The sequence below is a fragment of the Vulpes lagopus genome, chromosome 7, assembly GCF_018345385.1.
Source record: "Vulpes lagopus strain Blue_001 chromosome 7, ASM1834538v1, whole genome shotgun sequence".
Lineage (NCBI taxonomy): Eukaryota > Metazoa > Chordata > Mammalia > Carnivora > Canidae > Vulpes > Vulpes lagopus.
Window position 1 is genome coordinate 125260971 of NC_054830.1, and position 19986 is coordinate 125280956.

A 19986-nucleotide genomic window follows, 5' to 3' on the forward strand; every position below is an offset into this window, starting at 1 on the left:
AGATGGTGCCTGTGTGTGTGTGTGTGTGTGTGTGTGTATACAGAATATTACTCAGCCATAAAAAGGAATGGAATCTTGTCATTTGCAACAACATGGATGGACCTAGAGGGTGTTATGCTAAGAGAAGTAAGTCAGACAGGGAAAAACAAATCCCATATGCTTTCATTCATATGTGGAATTTAAGAAACAAAACAAATTTAAAAAACACTCTTAAATACAGAGGCCTAGTAGTTGCCAGGGGGGAGGGGGACAGAAGATGGGCAAGATAGAGGGGATTAAGAGGTACGCACCTCTAGTTACAAGATAAATAAGTCACAGAGCTGAAGCGAGGAGCATAGGGAATGTAGTCAATACGATTGCAGTAACATCGTTTGGTGACAGATGGTGACTACCCTCACTGTGGTGAGCACTGAGTAATGTCTAGAGCTGCAGGATAAGGTCGTACACCTGAAACTAATATAATGCTGTATGGTAACTACATTTCAATTTAAAAATATTTTTTGCAGTGACATGTATAAATACTCATCCCAAGAGCAATAAATAAAGACTATAGATGGTCTCATGCCAGTTCAGGTCAAATTTTGTCACCACATAAATAGGAAAAAATTTGGCTGTCAGGATTTGTTCCCTTGGTTTTGTTCTGTAATTGCAAATGAGGGACTGGGTACCTCTGTTTCAAAAACCAACTTGTTTAATCCAGATCTAGAGAAAAAAGAAATCAAATCTTGTTTTTCTTGAAACTTATGAAAAAATGAGGCTTTTTCCAAAACAACTATGGCTATGAAAATAGTTCGTTCAGATGCCTACCAGCTTCATTTCAATGAACAGGACTTTAAATCTCGAAGTTTCTGTGCAGTGAATTTGAAGTTACCTATGTAAGGAATCGTCATTAAGTGGCAGAGACATTTAAACAAACCCGTAATTTCCTGGAACTTGCTCTTTCTGGCCTTAAGAAAGCATATTTTTTCAGGATGCTTGGAGATCGTTATTAATTTTCAGAGTAGGATTTCACATTATAAATAAACGAACATTACAGGGATCATTATCACCAGATTTGACTTGATTCTAAAAGAAGCAACTAGTCCATGGTGCTCTCCCTACCCCAATTCAAACCGATACCTGCTTTAAATAAATCAAGCCAGCCTAATGAAGAACATGAACAAAGCCAATGAAGATATCATTCATTCAATTTCAGGAAAATTCAGCAGTATCTGCCAAACACAATAATAAATTTAAATCTCTTAAATGTATGGGTTTGCCGTTTTCATCCGGTTCACCAGGACTAAAAAGGACTAGTTTTTCTTTTTAATAAGTGAAGTGAATTTCCTAAAGAATATAAAAAAATTATGGAAATTCAAGAGATAATGCTTCCATCTCATTTCTGTCCTGGATGCTTGTAGACAGAGACACGCAGATAACCCACTGTGTATGTAGATGTTTCACTGATGATAAGAACCAGTCGGCAATATCATGCTTTGTTATGGAGCCGATCCTGAAATGATATTATGTTGCTCTATATGCAATTAGAAGCTTGTAGTCAAATATAAACTCTATTTTTGGCTCTCACATTACTGGAAGAGCATCAGGGCTCACTGAAAGAGACAAGGGATACAATGCAGCAAACACCACAGAACTTGATTCAAAAGGTTTAGTTCAAGGAAATGTTTTCACTGCCTGATTTTGAGACTATTTTACCCAAAAAAGGCATTAAAAATTTGTTCGGCTCGGTCACAGTGTCAATCATGTGTGAATGGTGATGTTGTGACTTTGGGCTGTTTATTCAGGGCTCTCAGGATGAGAGACTTGCGGGTTTGTTTTCATTTCTCGCCACGTTTGAAGTCAACTCTCACTCCAACCCCAACTTCTACTCCAACCCCAACCAGGGGAAGAACACCTCCCTGTGCCCCAGCTAAGCATGAGGCAATCCCAGGCCCAGGGAGGGGCAGCAAGGTGAGAGTTGTGGCTGGGAGAGTCTGTTTATCATTAGCTACCCTGAGAGCAAGCAGCTTGAGGAGAAATTATTGGGGAGAGTCATCCTGTCAAAGGCTAGAGATTGCTCCAGTTTAGTTGTAAAGCAGCTCAGGATTTTGACAAAGTTTCGTGGAAAACTCTAGACACGGATGTCTCTGGTTGGCTCTTTATAAAGTCACTCTGGAAGCCTCTTTCTAAGGATGAAAGGAAAGTGGCTCCAATTTAGGCCTGTTATTTTTGCCCTATTTCATTTTTAATGAAATTAGCAATGTGCAGAAAACTAGGGAGAGTAATAAGAAAAAACTCACATAATCAGCACCTTGAACGAACTAATACCAATATTCTGAGGTTCTGCAGCAGAGCTTCCTGCCCCCCCCCCCCCCCCGCTTTCTTATTCCTGGGTCATATTCTTAGAAGGAAAAAGTAATCTGATACATCTTTATTCTCAGCTGTAATTCTTTTCACCCGAACTCTGGGTGCAGTGCAAAAATCCATCCACTACTTTAGACAAATATTTGAAATTCCTTAAGCAAAGAGTGAAATGGTCCAGTTTCAGTGTCTGAAAATCCAATCAGCATGGAGTTGCTCATTTTAACACACTGTTCTCTAGACCCGGTCCTGCTGGAAATCTGTTAGTTTCCGCTTGTGCCTCCTTTACCTGCCTGTCTGCAGTGACCCGGCCAAGTCTTTGTCCATCCAGAGGCCTAGGGTGATCATCCCAGCTGCACATCCCTGCAGCACCCTCACCCTTTAGACACTGTTCTTCCCAATAGGACTTTTATTTCTTTCTGAAACCGGATTGGTACTTGTTTTTATATTCTATTTTGGGACAATGGGCAGGAGCTGTGCGGGGTCCATCTACTAAAGAGTACGGTCCTGGGGGATGAGGAGACCTTTCTTTCCAGCTCTGTCTGCATCAGCATCTAGCACAGAGCCTGGCTTCCAACAGAAAGCAGGGAATCGGGCAGTGGAAGTAATGAACATCAGGCAGCAAGCCCAGGAGAAATGAATGAGTCTTGGCTGCTTTTCTGCAAGCAGTGTAATGTAGGAACAGAGCTCAGTGAAGGAGTCAGGAGTCCTCAACTGCTGTTCAGCTTTGCCACTTTTGAGCCGCCCCACACTTGGCAAGTGACTTCACTTCTCAGGCCTCAGTTTCCTTAACAGTAAAACAAAGGGGGCATGTGTTTCTGCCTCTGGAGCAGATGTTTGAGCTCAGCAATATTATAAAAGCTGAAAAGATGGGAGGTGCCCAGAAGCCGGTGTGTGACATGGCTACACAAAGCTGGGACTGCTGCAGCTTTTTGAGGTCAAGACAGTTTGCCATATATTTTCGGGCCTGCTAAAGTCATGGACACACCTGCAGGGTGCTAGTGAGTCAGGAGACTATATCTGAAACATCCAAGCAAAGTGCACCACTGGCTCAGGGGTGCATGTGTGTGTCAGGGTGGAAGGTAAAGACAAAGAAAGCAGTCATAACACAGAACCTCCTGAAAGATAAGACTTGCCTTCTCCCCTTAAAAGATTAAATAGGTTTCCACCCTGACCTTATTTTTCCAACAAAAAAAATTTTTTCCACGTAGGACTTCTGAATTCACAGCTGTTTTCCTGCTCCTTTGTGACAGTGGTTTCAGACCTAAAATGGGGCATAATGCACAGTCGATGTTTATGATTATACTCCACTGAATGCCAACAGCATTCTCCAAAACGTGTTGAGGCTAGGCCTGTGGCATTTCCCTTGAAATGGGTGCTTCTGTGTCTGTCTCCGCTGAGGGCTGAGAAGAGGAGAAGGAGACCAGAGTATTAAGAGCCCAGGGCAATTTTTCTCATTTGCATGAACCTTCTATCTTAATGAAAGTATCACCCAGCTGGTGGCTGGACACGGTCCCTGTATGTAGACTGGGTTAGAGCAGAGGTTTCAACCAGGATCACTGGGCCCAAGGTTTTCATTTCACCTGGGAAGTATTCTCTGATGGCCCAGTTATGCATCCTGTGGACAGCAGCAGCCTCAGTGGTGTGGCCCTTGAAACAGGGCTGTCTAGGCCAGTGAAAGCCACCTGCTATTTAAACACTCCTTAATTCTCGAAATGGCCCTCTGGTGCAAGAATAATCAGCAGTTCAGTCTCTCGTAAGATGAGTCTCCAGCATTCAGCAAGCTGGATTTTCTGCACCAAAAGCCTGCCCTCCCGCCTCTCTTTGGGAGAGGTGCCTTTCTTGGACGTGAGGGGTGTCCAGATCTGTTCATCTTCTCAGCTCCTGAAGCAGACAGACTTGTTTTTAGCCTTCATAACAGAAACTGTTTTCTATGATGGATTGACTTCAAAACCTCACTGCTGAGGAGATGGCAGGCAAGTGGTTCCACTTAACACAGTGTTGTCACGAGCCAATCAATTTTTCCAAAAACTGTGGCTGAGAAGTATTTGCATCTTTCTATCACGTTAAGCCTGCAATCACAGGGCCATAAAGTGGAATGAGCCTTTGCATGCCTACATGTTTGCAAGCAACTATGTACTCCTTTTTATAGATTTTTATTACTGAAGCCATTAGGGACTTCCAGCCACGTGAGCATAGATGCATCAAAACCTATATTCAACTATTAAGATAATAGTGCAGTTTCTATGTATGTCAGCAGTTCTCTCTTGTCCAACCTTCCTTCTGTTCCCCTTTCTTTGATGTCCCGGAAGGACATAAACTTTGGCGTCACACAGACCTGGGTTTACGCCTGCACTTCTCCTTCTTACTGATAGGGTTGTAAATATTGACCGTGTGCCACCTGGACATGTTCCTTAATCCCCCGGAGCCTCAGTTTCCTTGTGTGCATAAGGCCTTAAGACCAGAAGGCCTGTCTCGTGGGGTTGCCATGATGTTTAATTAAAATACTATGTGTAGGTACCTTGCCCACAGAGGTGTTCAGCAAAGCTCCACACCCATGCCATCCCTTTCCTGTGTTCCACAGTTATTTTCCTTTGCATTCGAGTGGCTGCTAGGATTACATTTTACAAATCACATCATGTGAGTTAGGCCATTCTGAGACTGGCTCTATGCCTTTCCCAGATGCCCACCCCCAAATGGAAGCTTAGTGACCCAGAAGGAGAAAGGGGGTAGTGAGAGTGGAGGGAAAGAGAGGGACCAAGACAGGGGGGCTTCCTTTCCCACTAAGGAAGTAGAATGCCAGCTGCAAATCTGGGGCCCAGCTGAGAATTTCTTAAGAAATTCCAAGAAAAGCTATAAAAGGCAACTTTTTAGTATCACAACAGAAGAATAAACACTTATTGAGGGGCACAACTTTTATGAGCGTTATCTCATAACCAAACTCGAGGCATTATTTTGCCCACTCTAAGGCTGAGGAACCCAGGGTTCAGAGACCTTCAGCATCTTGTCAGAAGTCCCAGCTGGTAAGTGGGACTCAGGACCTCATGTTCTCACCATCTGCTCTTTCCGCTCCCTACATCATGACCAATAGTTTGGTTTCATGTAGGAGCTTTTACACCAGTTCCAATTCAGGTTTTTAAAGACAGTCGTGTTATAAAGACTAAGATGATGAGGTCAGAAAGCTGGCACATAGTAGCCAAGAAATGGAAGCAACCCAAGTGTCCACTGACAGGAGAAAGGATGAGAAGGAAGTGGCGCACACAGTGGAATATTACTCAGCCATAAAAATGATGAAATCTTGCAATTTGCAACATGGATGGATCTAGAAGGTATTCTGCTAAGTGACAGAAGTCAGACTGAGGAAGATAAATACATTTCACTTATGTGGAATCGTAGACACAAAATAAATGAACAAATAAAACAACAGAAACAGACTCCTAGGCATAGGAAACAAACTGTGGGTTACCAAGGGGGAGATGCATGAGGGGATGGGTGAGAAAAGCAAAGGGGATTAAAAGGTTCAAAATTCCAATTATAAAATAAGTCAGTCATGGGATGTACAGCATAGGGAACATAGTAGTACTGCAATAACTTCGTATGGTGACAGACAGGTAACTACTCTGATTGTGGGTATCATTTTGTAATGTATAAAAACATTAAATCACAGGACGCCTGGGTGGCTTAGTGGTTGAGCACCTGCTTTGGCTCAGGGTCCTGGGATCGAGTCTCACATCGGGCTCCCTACATGGAGCCTGCTTCTCCCTCTACCTATGTCTCCACCTCTCTTCTGTGTCTCTCATGAATAAAATAAAATCTTTTAAAAAATCATCAAATCGCTATGATGTAGACCTGAAGCTAATAGGATATTTATTATATGTCAGTTACATGTCTTTTTTTTTTTTTTTTTTTAGTTTTGTAAAAGCTAGAGCAGTAGAAATGGAAGTGTCACTCTTAGTGTAAAATCCAACTATTCAAGGGCTTCTGGGTTGGCTCAGTCAGTCAAGCATCTGCCTGTGGCTTAGGTCGTGATCCCAGAGTCCTGGGATCGAGCCCCATGTCAGGCTCCCTGCCTGCTTCTCCCTCTCCTTCTATCTTCTGCTCCCCCTGCTTGTGCACATTTTCTGTCAAATAAATAAGTAAAATCTTAAAAAACAAAATAGCCATCCGAATATAATTAAATGGTAACAACTATGGTCCCTGACCAGGTTAGAACTACTTACGAGACTTGAACCTTTTCCTGATGTTGAAACTAGGTGGTGTCACATGCTGAGATTTCTCTGCTCTAGCTCAAGGAACTTGTCACAAAAGGAGTGCCCTGGTTCAAAGTCCCAACAGGTCCTGCCCTCCCTAATCACCACCATACACCCACTCCCTTCATCACTGGGGCAGAATCACCTAGAATCATATCATCTCAGAACCTGGAGGAGTTCCAGAGGCCATTACATTTTATATCCTTTCATATTACAGGTGAGGAAAGAGAGCCAGCAAGGCTACGTGACTCACCTAGGTCTCCCAGTTAGTGTGCCCTTCCTTCTATTAATGACAGCGTGAATTATTGATTACCCTTAAAACTTCCTATGATGTCAGTACAAAGTGTGCTTTTTAAAAGAATTACTGAAACACAGTAGTAAATGATGTACATCATCAGAAAAAAAACCCTGCCACTACCATTATCCTCTTTATTCCTAGGACATACTTAAAGTTATTATCGAGAGTATTTTGCAATTGCAATATTCCAGATAAATTTTTTTCCTGTTGTTAACGCTTATTATTAAAATGTTCACTGGATACCAACATACTGGAAGATTGTACCACAAGTTGTATCCATACAGCCAAGTCCAGGTGCAAGGGCAAGTGTACTGGGCTGCTGATTGCATGTGTCCACAGGGTGTGAAACAACCCATTTGGGTCTTTAAAACAAGCAACATCCATTCACTTGTGTGTACAGACATTGGGTCCCACCAGGTTCATTTGCTAAGACTGACCGGTAACTGCTGAGGTCCGAACAAGCAAACTAACTCATGTAGCAGCGCTGATGTGCTCTTCCTCAGTGGCATGGAGGCTGCCCTCGGAGCCCTCAGGAGTCAGACAGGTGAGCTTAGTGGGTGAAGAGGATTCCTAAGACAATGGAAAGTAGTGGGAATGTTTCCAACTGGAGAGGACTAGCTGCTCTCCTTTGGGCAGCCACCACTCGGCTCCAGAGTATTGACCATGTGAAATGTTGGCTAGCAAAGGCAGATCTCTGATTTTCTTTTTTTAAGAAGCCAGAAACCCAGAGTTCTATGTTAAATCTCCTTCTCCACCCCACCCCCCGAAATGTTAGCAACTAATTTAGGTTTTTTTCTGCTCTGTAAGCCAAGCTGTGGCCAAGTCCTACCAGTTTATGAGCCCGAGTACAATTTTCCAGGACAGGCTTTGGGGGAGTAGCTGGGCAGAGGATTGGAACTAGTACTGCGGTTAAGCGTGAGTGGTACCCTGGCTGTACATGCTTGTCATGGTTCACCAGTCCTCGTGGCACTTATGAAAGTAACCTGAAATCAGAAGAATGACATGGCAATTTGTGACCTCATTTTCTGACTTCTTAATCATTCCCAGTTCTAGTGACATCCCCTTTGCTTCATGCTTTGCTGACACAATGACCTGCTATATAACAAGGGTATGGGGGAGGGAGGTGGATGGAAACTCCAATTACTGAAAATATTTGATCATTTTAAGGAACAAATATCAACATGAATGTAGTCATGGGGTTTTCAGACAGACTTCCTTCCAGCCCCCTTTGTATGGCCCTCAATCCGGAATACTGAAGGCTGGTTTCCTGGCCAGTCAGCATTCTGCACAGACCCTTCAGCTCATGGCAGCCAATAGCCACAACACTATCTGTGCGCCACGGCTCTTTAACTCAGTCTGGTCTTAAAAACTGTAGGGGAAAAATTACAGTAGAAGAGAATTTTTAGCTGGGCTGAGAGTATGCAGTAAGTCAACACAATTCTTGCCCATGTGACTCAGAGTAAAGTCATGTAATTAATTTTAGATGAATCCAAATAGATCTAATAAATTCACCTAGCAGATGCCTATTAAAATTAAGAATGCTCTTAAGGTTTTCCACAAATACTGCAGGTTACAGAAGAGTAGGTTATAGCTTTAGAGTAATGGTGTATTTTACAAAAGCCATGTCTCTTCAGGCTCAGAATAGCGGAAATTTGAGACCATGAGACTGGAAATTCAGGCATAATGGGCTTCTTTTTGAAGTAAATGTTTATGTGTAGAATCCTCACTGACAGTCTTCCCATTATCTAATTGTCTGGATATCTGCTGAAGTCGAAGTCCTGTTTAGCCTATATACAGGCTCGGTCACAGAGAGGGAAATGGGCAAATGGCTACAGGTGCCTAGAAATACGCTGTATGTGGGTAGCGCTGTTGACAGTCTCCAAGATTACCTGAACAACCTCTTTAACTGAAGCAGCCCAGCTAACTTAAGAGTTTTAAATTTAGGGGCAAGTTCCTGTTTGTTTTTTGTTCTCCTAGGCTCGAGGCATGTCTGTATGTCTCCACCGCTGTGGACTTAGCGGGGAGACCCAGCCTGCATTCCACAGAATGGGAAATGACAATGTGATTGAATTGGGATCTCTCCACAAAGTAATCATTTCAACAAGAAAATATATTGTCTCCATATTTACAAGGGTTAGAGCCCAAAGTTGTGTAGGAGGGAAACAATACATCAAAACCTCAGCCGAAGACAACTGTAAAGTATTCGTGTGGACGGCCCAAGGTACCTCCAGAATGCTTCCTCCCATATGATGTACATGTTAACAACCTGATGATATGATGATAGAAAGACACATAAAACAGCTATTTTTCCTGGCACAGGGCCCTGCTGTAAACCTGGAGATCTTTAAATACCCCACCTCAGCTATGATCCTGGCTGGGTATAAGGATCAAAGGAAGCCACTGGAGTGTAGAAGAGGTTTCTCCTGCAGGCACCTGCCCTGCCTGCCAGCTTCTGGGGATGGCACATGGTTAAGATAGGAAATGCGAAATTTTAAGATAGGAAACACGAAAATTAGGAGATACAGTGAAATAGCTGGGCTCTGTCTCGTTGGTTTGTAGGACATTTGTACAGAGATGAATGTCAATTGTGGAAGACCAGAGATTCATTTGTCATGTCGAGGAGACAAATTAATCTTTAAAAGTATACATTCTATTTCCCAAAGTTTCTAAAGGAATGAGAATCAGCATTCTGAGTCTCCATTACTCTTCCATTACATGCTGCAAACTCTCTGAGGTAATCTCCTTCTGTATTATTCTGTAATACTGCTCTTGAGCCCTTGGTAAATGTTGCCACTTCCCCTTGCTCGGGTACTTTCTCATCTAAAATGTAACAGCTGACTGGGATCTGGTTTTTGTCTGTCTTACTCCGGTGACTGATTTTTCCTCTTTAGTGTTATACTGAACAGATGCCATGAGAAGCACACAAGGGGACCTCAGAGCTTCTTCCCTTTGGGTTCAGAGTCTCCAGAATAGGAAGAGGCAAATGAATGAATGGATAGTCAATCGCTTTTAACCTGTCTATAAATCTATGTTTACGTCTCTTGCTAGTGGATTGCCGTTGTGAGCAAGTCATCATTTAAAGTTTAATTTCCGCATCTGAGATGGAGATATGGAATTGCTCAGCCTTTTCTCTCAAACTCTCTCCCTCTTTTTCAAGATAAAGCAAATTAATTAATGTGTACTTTTCAATTGAAGAAATGATTAAGCCCCAGCTGTGTCTGTGAAATCATAAGTTGCGATGCAACACTTGGGACTTGTTAATGCTTTTTTTGGCATGAAAAAGAGAGACATAGGTATCTAATATTAAGTGGTGTTCTAAAAAGCGTAAGTTAGCAGTTTGTTTGCCAAATTAACTTTCAAAGACATCTAAGTTACTTAGTTTGACTTTTCTACACACAAATCTTAAATGATTGATGGACTCCTGTAAAATAGCTTTGTTCAAAAAAGATCATCTTTGGCAGGCTACTTCAAAGGCTTTATCACTCTGGAAAGATGAAAAGATATCCCCATTTTACATTATTTCCCTTATAGATCAACACTTCCTTGAAATACGCCCGAAAATTATGCAATACTTACTGTATTATGAGCCTTCTTTCACTGTATCCAGCGGCCCCACATGGGATTGCTTTTATTTCTAAGACTTAGGAGAATTTTCTACACATAAAGAGCATCTTTAAGAAAATACAGCTGGGCAGAATGGTATATCTGGCATTTTTATTCACTACTGCTTCATTGCAAGGCAGTATTTCAGACTAAAATGTACAGAGATACCATTTTTTAAATCAACAATACCATTTCAGGCGGCCCCTGGGTGGCTGAGTGGGTTAAGCATCTGCCTTAGACTCCGGTCATGATCCTGGGGTCTTGGGATGGAGCTGTCAGGCTCCCTGCTCTGTGGGGAGTCTGTTTGTCCTTCTCTACTGCCCCTCTCCCTGCTTTTTCTCCCTCTCTCTCTCTCTTAAATAAATAAGTAAAATCTTAAAAAATACTATTTCAGGATGTGGTTTCAGAGTCTCCCAATGGTATTCTTTAGTCTAAAAGGATCCATTTCTTTCTTTTTTAAACATAGCTTGTGTGATTTTATTTATGTCTAAGGTCATTCTAGAATTACTGTGGAATGATGTAAACCAAGGGTGAACATTTCAACTAAGGGGTCAAGCAGATAACAGAAATTAGCCAACAGGGCCTGTTATGGGGGGCGGTATCCGTGCATGCACACATGTGCATGTGTGTTGGGGGTCCAGGGCGGTGCCCGAAGGGAATAGTCATTTAGGTCCACCTGTCAGATATCCTGATTTTTATTAGAAACCTCCTAATTTTTCCAATATTGGCAACAAATTTGTGAAAAGATCTGGAGCTGGCCAAATAAAACATGTCTGGGGGATGGCATGCTGCCCTAAACCTGCTGAGAAGAAAAGTATTTACATTAAAAAGAAAAAAAATGCTTTCTCAGTTGTCCACACTTTTTGGAATGCAGTTTTGTAATTGTGAAATAGCCACCTATAAAGGCTTTAAAATAGTTCAGGACAAAGGAACTAAGACGGCTCTGGGTCATGTCTTCATATGCGCGGGGAAGGAGGGTGCAGGGGTTAATGGATACAGGTTTCTATGTAAAACACAATAATCCGAGAATTCACAATGGAAAAGATACAAGGCAGTGGCCCCTTTTCTCCTAAATTTATCTACAAGGCTATTTCATTTTATGGAGGTGAATAAAGCTGACTTGCAAAAAAAAAAAAATTCCTTCTTTGCTCTTTGGCAGGGTGAAGTAGAGAAATAAAGTCTCCCCGCTGAACTACTATGAGGTCAGAAGCCTTGCTGCTATATTTCACACTGCTACACTTTGCTGGGGCTGGTTTCCCAGAAGATTCTGAGCCAATCAGTATTTCGCATGGCAACTGTAAGTATCCACAATCTTACTGTCATTCTCTCCCTCTGTGGGCATTTCAGGCTGCATCAACCAGCCAAACACCAAAATTTTTCTGAAATTTAATAGAATAGGAGACTTGTTAGTAGATGACAAAGATGTCTCATCAAATTGGTGACATGACTGTTCCATAACTTCGTTAAGTACTGTTGTGGCGACACGTGTATGAACCTGTGTGTGAGGATTTGAAACGTTCCTCAGTACCTCTGATGAAGCCTCAGGCCATCCTCCATCGTGCCTGAAAGCCAGCTGTGGGAGAGTATCATTACCATCTGGGTATTGCTTGGAGCATACATTTTTGTGTGTGGTTAATGCATGGGCATTTCTTCAAGATGAGAACAGGAAAGAAGACCACTGTTTTGGAGTACTTAGGGACAAAAATGAACTTTTCCTTCAGACTTACAGGTTCTATCATTGTTGAACTCTGAATTCACAGTGGACCTGTTTCAACTATTTATAACTTTCTTTTGGTCTCCACTTTATCATGAAGAGTAGAAAGCCACGTGATTAAGAGGACAGTTGACTACGTAAGAGAAGTCCTACCTGTAGGTGGGATCGGACACCAATATACTACTTCATTTCTTTCCCTCCAAAAGCCAAACTATTTTATCACAGCAAGAGGTAAAAAAAAGGGATCACTTTTACCCAAGTATCCATTTTCCCAGTAGCCATCCCAAAACAAACACTGAACAAACCCTGGGGAAAATCTTTAGCATTTATAGGGGACACTAAGGAGATCTATCAATGCCTGGCTTTTGCTGGACAGTCTTTGAAAAGGGAAATAATTTTACACGAAGGTGAACTGGCTAAGACTTGGCATAGAAAACAATAAGCAAACAAAAGTCAGGGCGTGAGTAAGGACCAAATTATGTAGTTTGAAATCATTGAAGTGGTGGACCACCTGACTCAAGCTACCAAATCTCGATACACATTTATCAATCCCCATTTGGGACACGGAATCTATCTCTGGTGCCCCTGTAAAGAAGAGCCCCTTGCCCAAATATGCTGCTGAAAATGAAATGTCAATGGATCCTCAAATCCTTGACAGTAGAGACATGAAATGTTTTAGCATGCTTCTTGATGAATGGGTAAAGCACGAGATAGACCCATACCGAGCTTGACTGTGAGTAAAATATACCAAGGCTCTCTGATATGCACTATGAGTAATGCTCAGATACCACAGGGGATTATAGTGTAGGGGTCTGAGTATATCTGTGAATGGTTTTCCAGTCATTATTTACACCCCACCCCCACCCCCAAAAAAACATTTTTAAATGTGACTCATCCTTCTTTCCTTCTGAATTTCCTTGGAGGATTGCCAGTGCTCTGGAGATTGTATGTTTAAAGGCAGAGAGATTTTTGACTTGTAGGTATTTATAAAGGTCATGTGTTATTATAAATTGCCCACTCTTAACTAAAGAGAAGTGTAGGAACGCAGAAATATGTTCATGACTATCCCAAGTCAGGGGATATTCCAGATCACCCGACTGGCTACACTCAGTGTGACCCCGTCCCATTAAAGCCCCGACTTGTGTGAGATTAGCCAATTGCTCAACTCAAGAGTGAACTTCCCACAGTTCCTAGAATGCCAACCAAGCTAGCGGGGCTGCCTTCAATAGTAGATTATTCCAAATGGACGCCTGTGGAGACTGTATTTTTCTTCTGGCTCCTGGACGAGGGTTCTCGCCTCCAGACCACATTGCCTTTGTGGTGATTGATGGGAAAGCTGCTTTGAAATAGTTTTGTCCGGAGACAAGATCTTTGGCAGGCTGCCTCTCAGGCTTAGCACTCTAAAGAAGATGAAAAGAAAACTGGAAGAAAAGAGCACCTTCATGTAAAGGGTTCACTTGCAAGTTTAACCCCCCAAAAGAGGGACAAGTCAGAAATTGTGACACTGAGAAACAGAAGTCCAGGCTTATTATCACTGGAAATGAGACTGTAACTTGATCGTCCTCAAAGAGCACCCGTCTATCACAGGCTTTCCTAAAATAACAGACTCGTTGGAAATGGAAAGTGGTGGCATGGGCCGACTTAAGTATGGTTTTGTTTTGTGGCTGTGCCCCCCCCCCCCCCCCCACCGCCTCTCCTCTCCCTGCCCTGTCAATTCTTGGCTTGATTTCCTTTCCCTCTCTTGCCCCATCTCTTCTTTTCACAGATACAAAACAGTATCCGGTGTTTGTGGGCCACAAGCCAGGACGGAACACCACACAGAGGCACAGACTGGACATCCAGATGATTATGATCATGAACAGAACCCTCTACATTGCTGCTAGGTGAGTGGCCTTTCCCTCACATTTGCCCTCAGAGTATCCGAAGGCCCCAAGATCTGAATGTGCTCGTGATGCATCAGTTTGAAGATCATGACGTTACCAAACAATGTGTTATTTAATTTAAAGGCTACTTTAGTTTGTGCAGCAATCATGCTTTCAAGATTTTGTGTCTGTTTAACTTTAGGTGGATTTGGATGGAAGTATTTGCCTATTTTGGAGCTTAGACTCAAATAATCCACTGTCTGTCTTGACCATATATGCAAATATCTACTCACAAAACCAGTAGAGTACTTCTCTCCTTGATACTTGTTAAGTTAACTTGAATGTGTAAACATGTATTATACAGTGTGTGTGTAGGTGTATATTAAGCCTGTTCGTAACTTCGTAGTGAATATATAGTATATGCCACTACTGTAATAGAATGACGGTGGCACTGATTTTAGAAGAGTGTTTGATTTGGATCTAGTAAGAAAATGCTCATCCACTGTGTAATGTCATTTAAGCAGACCATGTCTTAAGGCTGAGTGGCTTGGCAAGAATACAGCCTAAACACGGCTCACAGGGATTTAGGCTTTTGTCTTAATTCTATTCTTAAGTAACCTGGACCACAACTTCTCTGGCCATGTGTCCTCTCTCAAATGAGACATTAGATTACTTTAAGAAGTCCCTTGGGATTCTAACACTATATGATCCCCAGTTTTGGAGGTGCATAGTTCATTCAACAAAATTCTGAATGGAAAAGCAACAAGGAATACTATCTTGTGGGATTCCACTGCGATCTTAACCTGGGTCTAGACTGATTAATCACTTAACATGGAAGAAGAAATAAAGATTTACGTCTGTGATACTTGTATGGCTCTGAGCATGGAAAAGAAACAGGTAAATAACAACGGTGCTTCATTCTTCTAAAGCACTTAGGTGTTCCCAAATGACAAGCTATGCAACATAAACCACAAACCACTGGCCACATTACAGCATCCTGCAAGTACCCCATAGATGTCCCAGGGAGCAATGCCAAGGCACTTTTCAGCAATTTACTTCAATACGTATATGGTACATATCTGGTTGTATGTGCTATGTAAATTGTGTTATGTAAGTTCTTTAGAAATGTTAATTCATTCAATCCTGGAAAAGAGCCCTAGTTCAGTGAAGGAACATGCTTTACAGGAAGAAGCCAAGGTACACAGAGGTGAAATGCTTGGACCAGAAATGACAAGGGTAGGATTTGAAGTGGGGTAGCCTTGCTCTAGAAACTGGGTATCTACTCCTGGTACGAGGCAGCCTACTGAGGAGGACAGGTGGTACTGTCTGTCCTGGCAGTAACCTTCTACCAGGCTTTGCCTGAAAACAGCCAGTGTGGTTATTCATCAGCGAGCGTTGCAATGAGGTCCTCAGGAGGTGCCTCTCTGAAAGAGTATCAGCTTAGCTCCTTCTTAAGTATCACTTTTAGATTCCTAAATGTAGTAGGGCTGGAAGATTACACTTCTAGTCAATTAATCCATAGGCTGGTCAAAACAAATGATTAAACACTGAATCTGTAAGAAATAGGTTGAGTCAAGAATCTTCTAGGAATGATTCACTCTGCAATGGAGTCTCTAGGGGGAAAAATAGTAAAATGGGCTGCCCTGGCACCTGATGATTTAGTGTGGGTGCAGGCTGCAGGTCCAGGGCCGTGCCTGCGTTAGGAGCAATATGCTGTGCAAACTTAAAAGTGACCGTTATTCCAGCTCATTAAAACTAAGACAGCGTTACCCTAACCCTCCACCCCCTCGAGAAATGTAAAGGGCCAAAGGAGAGACACACATTCATTTTTTAAAAACTATAAAACAGACTTGCCTCTCATTAAAGGTCAAATCTGCAACACCCTTGGGCTATCACATTGGTTTTCACTCTACACCCAAGCTGCCTGCCTTCAGCACGCACCCTTGGGAAAATTGTTGAAGAAGGAGTTTCCTGGCCACCAGGTTTAGGACCTCTCCTCTCCCTTCAGTTCCCAACCCTGCCCAGAGAGATCCTGGTTCCTGGGCAGCAAGTGACAGATGGAAAGTTAACTCCTTCCCCCAGGCTCAAACATCGGTGACACAATTCAGTTTTGCTCACTGGAGGGGGGAAGAGGAAGTCCTTGGATTAAGTCAGTTTGTGTTCAAATAACTTAATTCAGTTAGGGCAGCTTATGAATCCTGGGATGTACAGGCGGCAGTTGGGAATAACCCTCTACCCTAGTCTTCTTAGGTTTAGCATAAAGCATGGTTTCTGTTTGCTGGGCAGTGTGATCTCTTGGTTACCGAAAAAGATTGCAGTGGTCCAAAAGATTTCATTCACAGAATTCTATTTTTAAAATAGACTGCCCGGTTCTTCCCATTGGTGTCAGCAATCGGAAGCCAAGCCCCATCCAGAACCCAGAGATTGAGTGAGCCTTGATGGCAGGAACCCCTTTAAAATTCTGCTTTATTACTATCCATTTTGAAAATTCTGGGTTTTTTTGTTTGTTTAATCTCTAAACTGCTAATTAACATAAACAGGTCATGCCAGGAGGGGGCAATCCGAGAGCTTTCTGAGGAATTGCCAGTGCATATTAATCAACTGTTAATTTACAATTCATATATTCAGCTCCTACTTAAAGTTTTCAGGGGAGGCAGGGCAAGGAAAAACCTAGAGTCATATCAAACCTGATACCAAAGTAATAGGCAATTCCATCCCAATAATGAGCCTGACCCGCAGCACCACCAATAAAGTCGAACAAGTAATAAACGAATGCAATAAAACTGCCTTGAAATTAAAGGGCAGGGTGATTCTGGCACTCTACTGAGGTTCCAAAAACTTCCCAATTCAGCAATTTACAAAACACAGGCTCCCCATTCTCCCCACACCACCCTCACACACACACACACACACACACACACACACTCACACTCACATTCACACACTCAACCGCTCAACCACTCACAGTTGCAAGGAAATGTCTAAGCAAACTGCCTTGCCCCCAACTTTTATTTTCATATGACAAAGCCTGTTTTTATTTCTATTTTTCTCTGTTGTACTTTTCCTAAAAGCAGTAGCAGACAGATTTCCAAAGGAGGCGGGGGAGGGGGAATTAAAGTGACTCCTGATGGCAGATCATTCCTTTCTTTTTTCTTTCCCCCTCCCTCCACTTTTTCTTAAGTAATGAGGGAGTTTGAAAGTCTACATGGGAACCTTGAGGTCCTCCTGGTTTAAAGCTGTGGGTAATTTTGCAGCCCCAGGACTTCCTTCGTTTTAGAAAAAGTCAATGTTATTTCAAGGGAAAATGAGCTGTTTTGCTTTCCCTCACAAGCCCCCCATCTACCCAGTTCAGTGAGTTCTTTTCTTTCCTTTCTTCTGAATTCCAGACAAAAACGCCCTTGTACTCAGCTCACACAGAAGGGGATGTTTAAATATAGCCCCACACCTGAGCTGCTGATTCTGTTTCTTCCCTTCCAAGGGGAGATTGGCAGCAAATCGTAAAGACAACCAAATTCTCCACAAAACAGGAAGGTGAACAGAGCAAGAAATGCAAACTTTAGCTCAAGGACATTTTAGACCTTAATTGACCATCACTGTGTGAAGAAAACAGTGCTTTTTGGAAATAATTTCACCTTTATCATCTTCCATCTTGTCAATCAAATCATTGAAGCTTAGGTTGGAAATATGTTTTTTACAGGGAGAAACAGCCAGAGATGGGCTCTTCTGTTAGCCCCCATGATGAACAATGTGGTTTGTTGAATAGCAAGTTTTTGGTACCTGGATTTGAAGATAATGAAAGGGCATGGGAAACCCACCTGGGTTCTGGTTTTTGGGTCAATTTAACTTTGCAAGTCCTCTCTCCTGAGCTACACACATACAGTGATTACAGTTCTGGTAGGAGGGAGATGACAGCAAAGAGTTTCCGTAAAAGGTGCCCCTTTCAGCAAGATGCCACAATTTATCAGAAGTAGCAGAGTGTGATCGAGAGGCACCTCTTGAAGGCTGAACTATTCCCTTTTTCTTGCATGTGGATGTCTTGTTTTCTAGTAACATGGATATGGATTTATCCACCTCGAATGAGATACGTACTCATTCAAGAGAAAATTAACTGTCTTGACTCCTGTGTTTGACACTGTATCAATTTCTCATTGTTCACAGGGACCATATTTATACTGTTGATATGGACACCTCACACACAGAAGAAATTTATTGTAGCAAAGTAAGTGGTTTTAAAAATGATCTTTCTAAAATAAAGGGTTTTAGGATAGTTCTTGAAGGGAATATGTATCTTAAATGCACTGCTTGAGACGATGTGGCTAATAATTTGGAACATTTTTTTTTTGCAATCCTACTAATTTGGGGTGAATTCATGTTTGGAAACAGTTATCTACTTTGTAGTTTATTCATCAAATACGTGTGCATATAAAGTCTGGAGTTTTAGGTCATTTTGAAATTCCTTTAATAAAATACTACCATGTTTGTCCAGGAAAATATCAGTTTTCATATGTAAAATTTTGCCCCACAAATGTTTCAATGTTACATTTCCATGTCTTGCAGTATTAAGTTTGATTTGACTGTTGTGGCTCAGGAATCTGATCATTATCCACTTCAGACAGGCATAAAATATAACCTAAGCTTCCCCTCTAACTCCACATGGAGATATTTTAGTTAATAAAATCTGCCATAGAAGTAGATGATCGCTTCAGTCCATGAATTTACGTGGAGTGTAACCTGAATTAAATCTTTGTCCACCCAAAGTGAATGTCCCCTTTATGTTTAAGTAAATGACTTCCATATTTTAAGGAAAAGGCATGCTTTATGAAAAGTGATTTATCAACTGAAAGGAAAGGGCAAGGACATGTATTTTATCAAAATGAGCGTCCTTTAGCAAGCTGATTTGGATGTTTTATGAGAAATTTCCACACTGTTGTTTGTTGTTCTTTCCTTTCTCCTTCGTCTTCATCTCAAGGAGAAGATGGTTCTATAGTTTAATGAATAGATAGGAGTTCAAAATTAAATGAAAGGTTCCCATCTCCGATCTTTTGTCGTTACGGTGAATTAATCATGGAGAAAGGGTGCGGAAAGCTTTCAATAAATATATGTTCAGCCTCCGCCTCCCCAAGGGAACTCTTACTTCTAAAAATCAAATGCAACAACCTCTGGGCTCTAATTGATTTCTTTCTTGATCCCTGCAGAAACTGACATGGAAATCTAGACAGGCTGATGTAGACACGTGCAGAATGAAGGGAAAACATAAGGTAGGCAATTTTCATTTCTCCTGCAGCTGCCACTTTGGGTTAAGTTCTTGACTGTTAGCTCCGGCCGTAGACCGTGATGTGGAATGGATCGCGCTAGTCCCTTCTCCCCCAGTAATTGCTTTTTCCATCAACTTATTGAAGGCTTTAATTTGCAAAAACTGTTTGCTTTTAATGTGATGAGATACTACGACAGCTGCGAGGGCTGCATCATGAACTACTTAGGGGCGCTAGGGACTGTGGTCACAAAGCTGGCTGCCCCAACTCTTTGGAGTGCACTCTCCAGTAGCCCACTGCACCGACCTGCGTCCTCCGGGAGGCTCAAGAATTGCTCAGAACAAAGCTGCCGCAGACATCCAGGGGTCTGTGCCTTTAGTCCCAGAACAACATACAAACACACTTCAGCCAGGAGCCTCGCACATCAAGGGACCCTGGGACATCTGGCATTAAAATTAATATGATGGGAGGTTGGCATTTCCAGGCTTGCCTTCCTTTTGTGACATAAATGCACACTCATCTCTCTCTGCCAGGTTTTTAGTTACTGTTAAAAAAGCCATAGTTGTCAACATCCTCTTTTGGTAAGCATCAGGAGAAACTCGAATTTTTAACAGGGGAACTCCACAGCCACCTTCCTTTAACCTTACTATGGGCAGATCTTGGTACC

General features: G+C 42.2%; 1 protein-coding gene across 6 annotated transcripts in view; it reads left to right on the forward strand.

Moving 5' to 3' along the window:
* Window positions 1-19986, forward strand: part of SEMA6A (semaphorin 6A) — a 125601-nt gene that overhangs the window by 54182 nt on the left and 51433 nt on the right. For all 6 annotated transcript variants that reach the window (XM_041761430.1, XM_041761435.1, XM_041761436.1 and 3 more), the window contains 4 exons: window positions 11651-11788; window positions 13971-14088; window positions 18226-18286; window positions 19263-19325. In XM_041761430.1, coding sequence (XP_041617364.1) covers window positions 11689-11788; window positions 13971-14088; window positions 18226-18286; window positions 19263-19325 — 342 coding nt within the window. In that variant the 5' untranslated portion in view covers window positions 11651-11688. The remainder of the gene's footprint in view (window positions 1-11650; window positions 11789-13970; window positions 14089-18225; window positions 18287-19262; window positions 19326-19986) is intronic.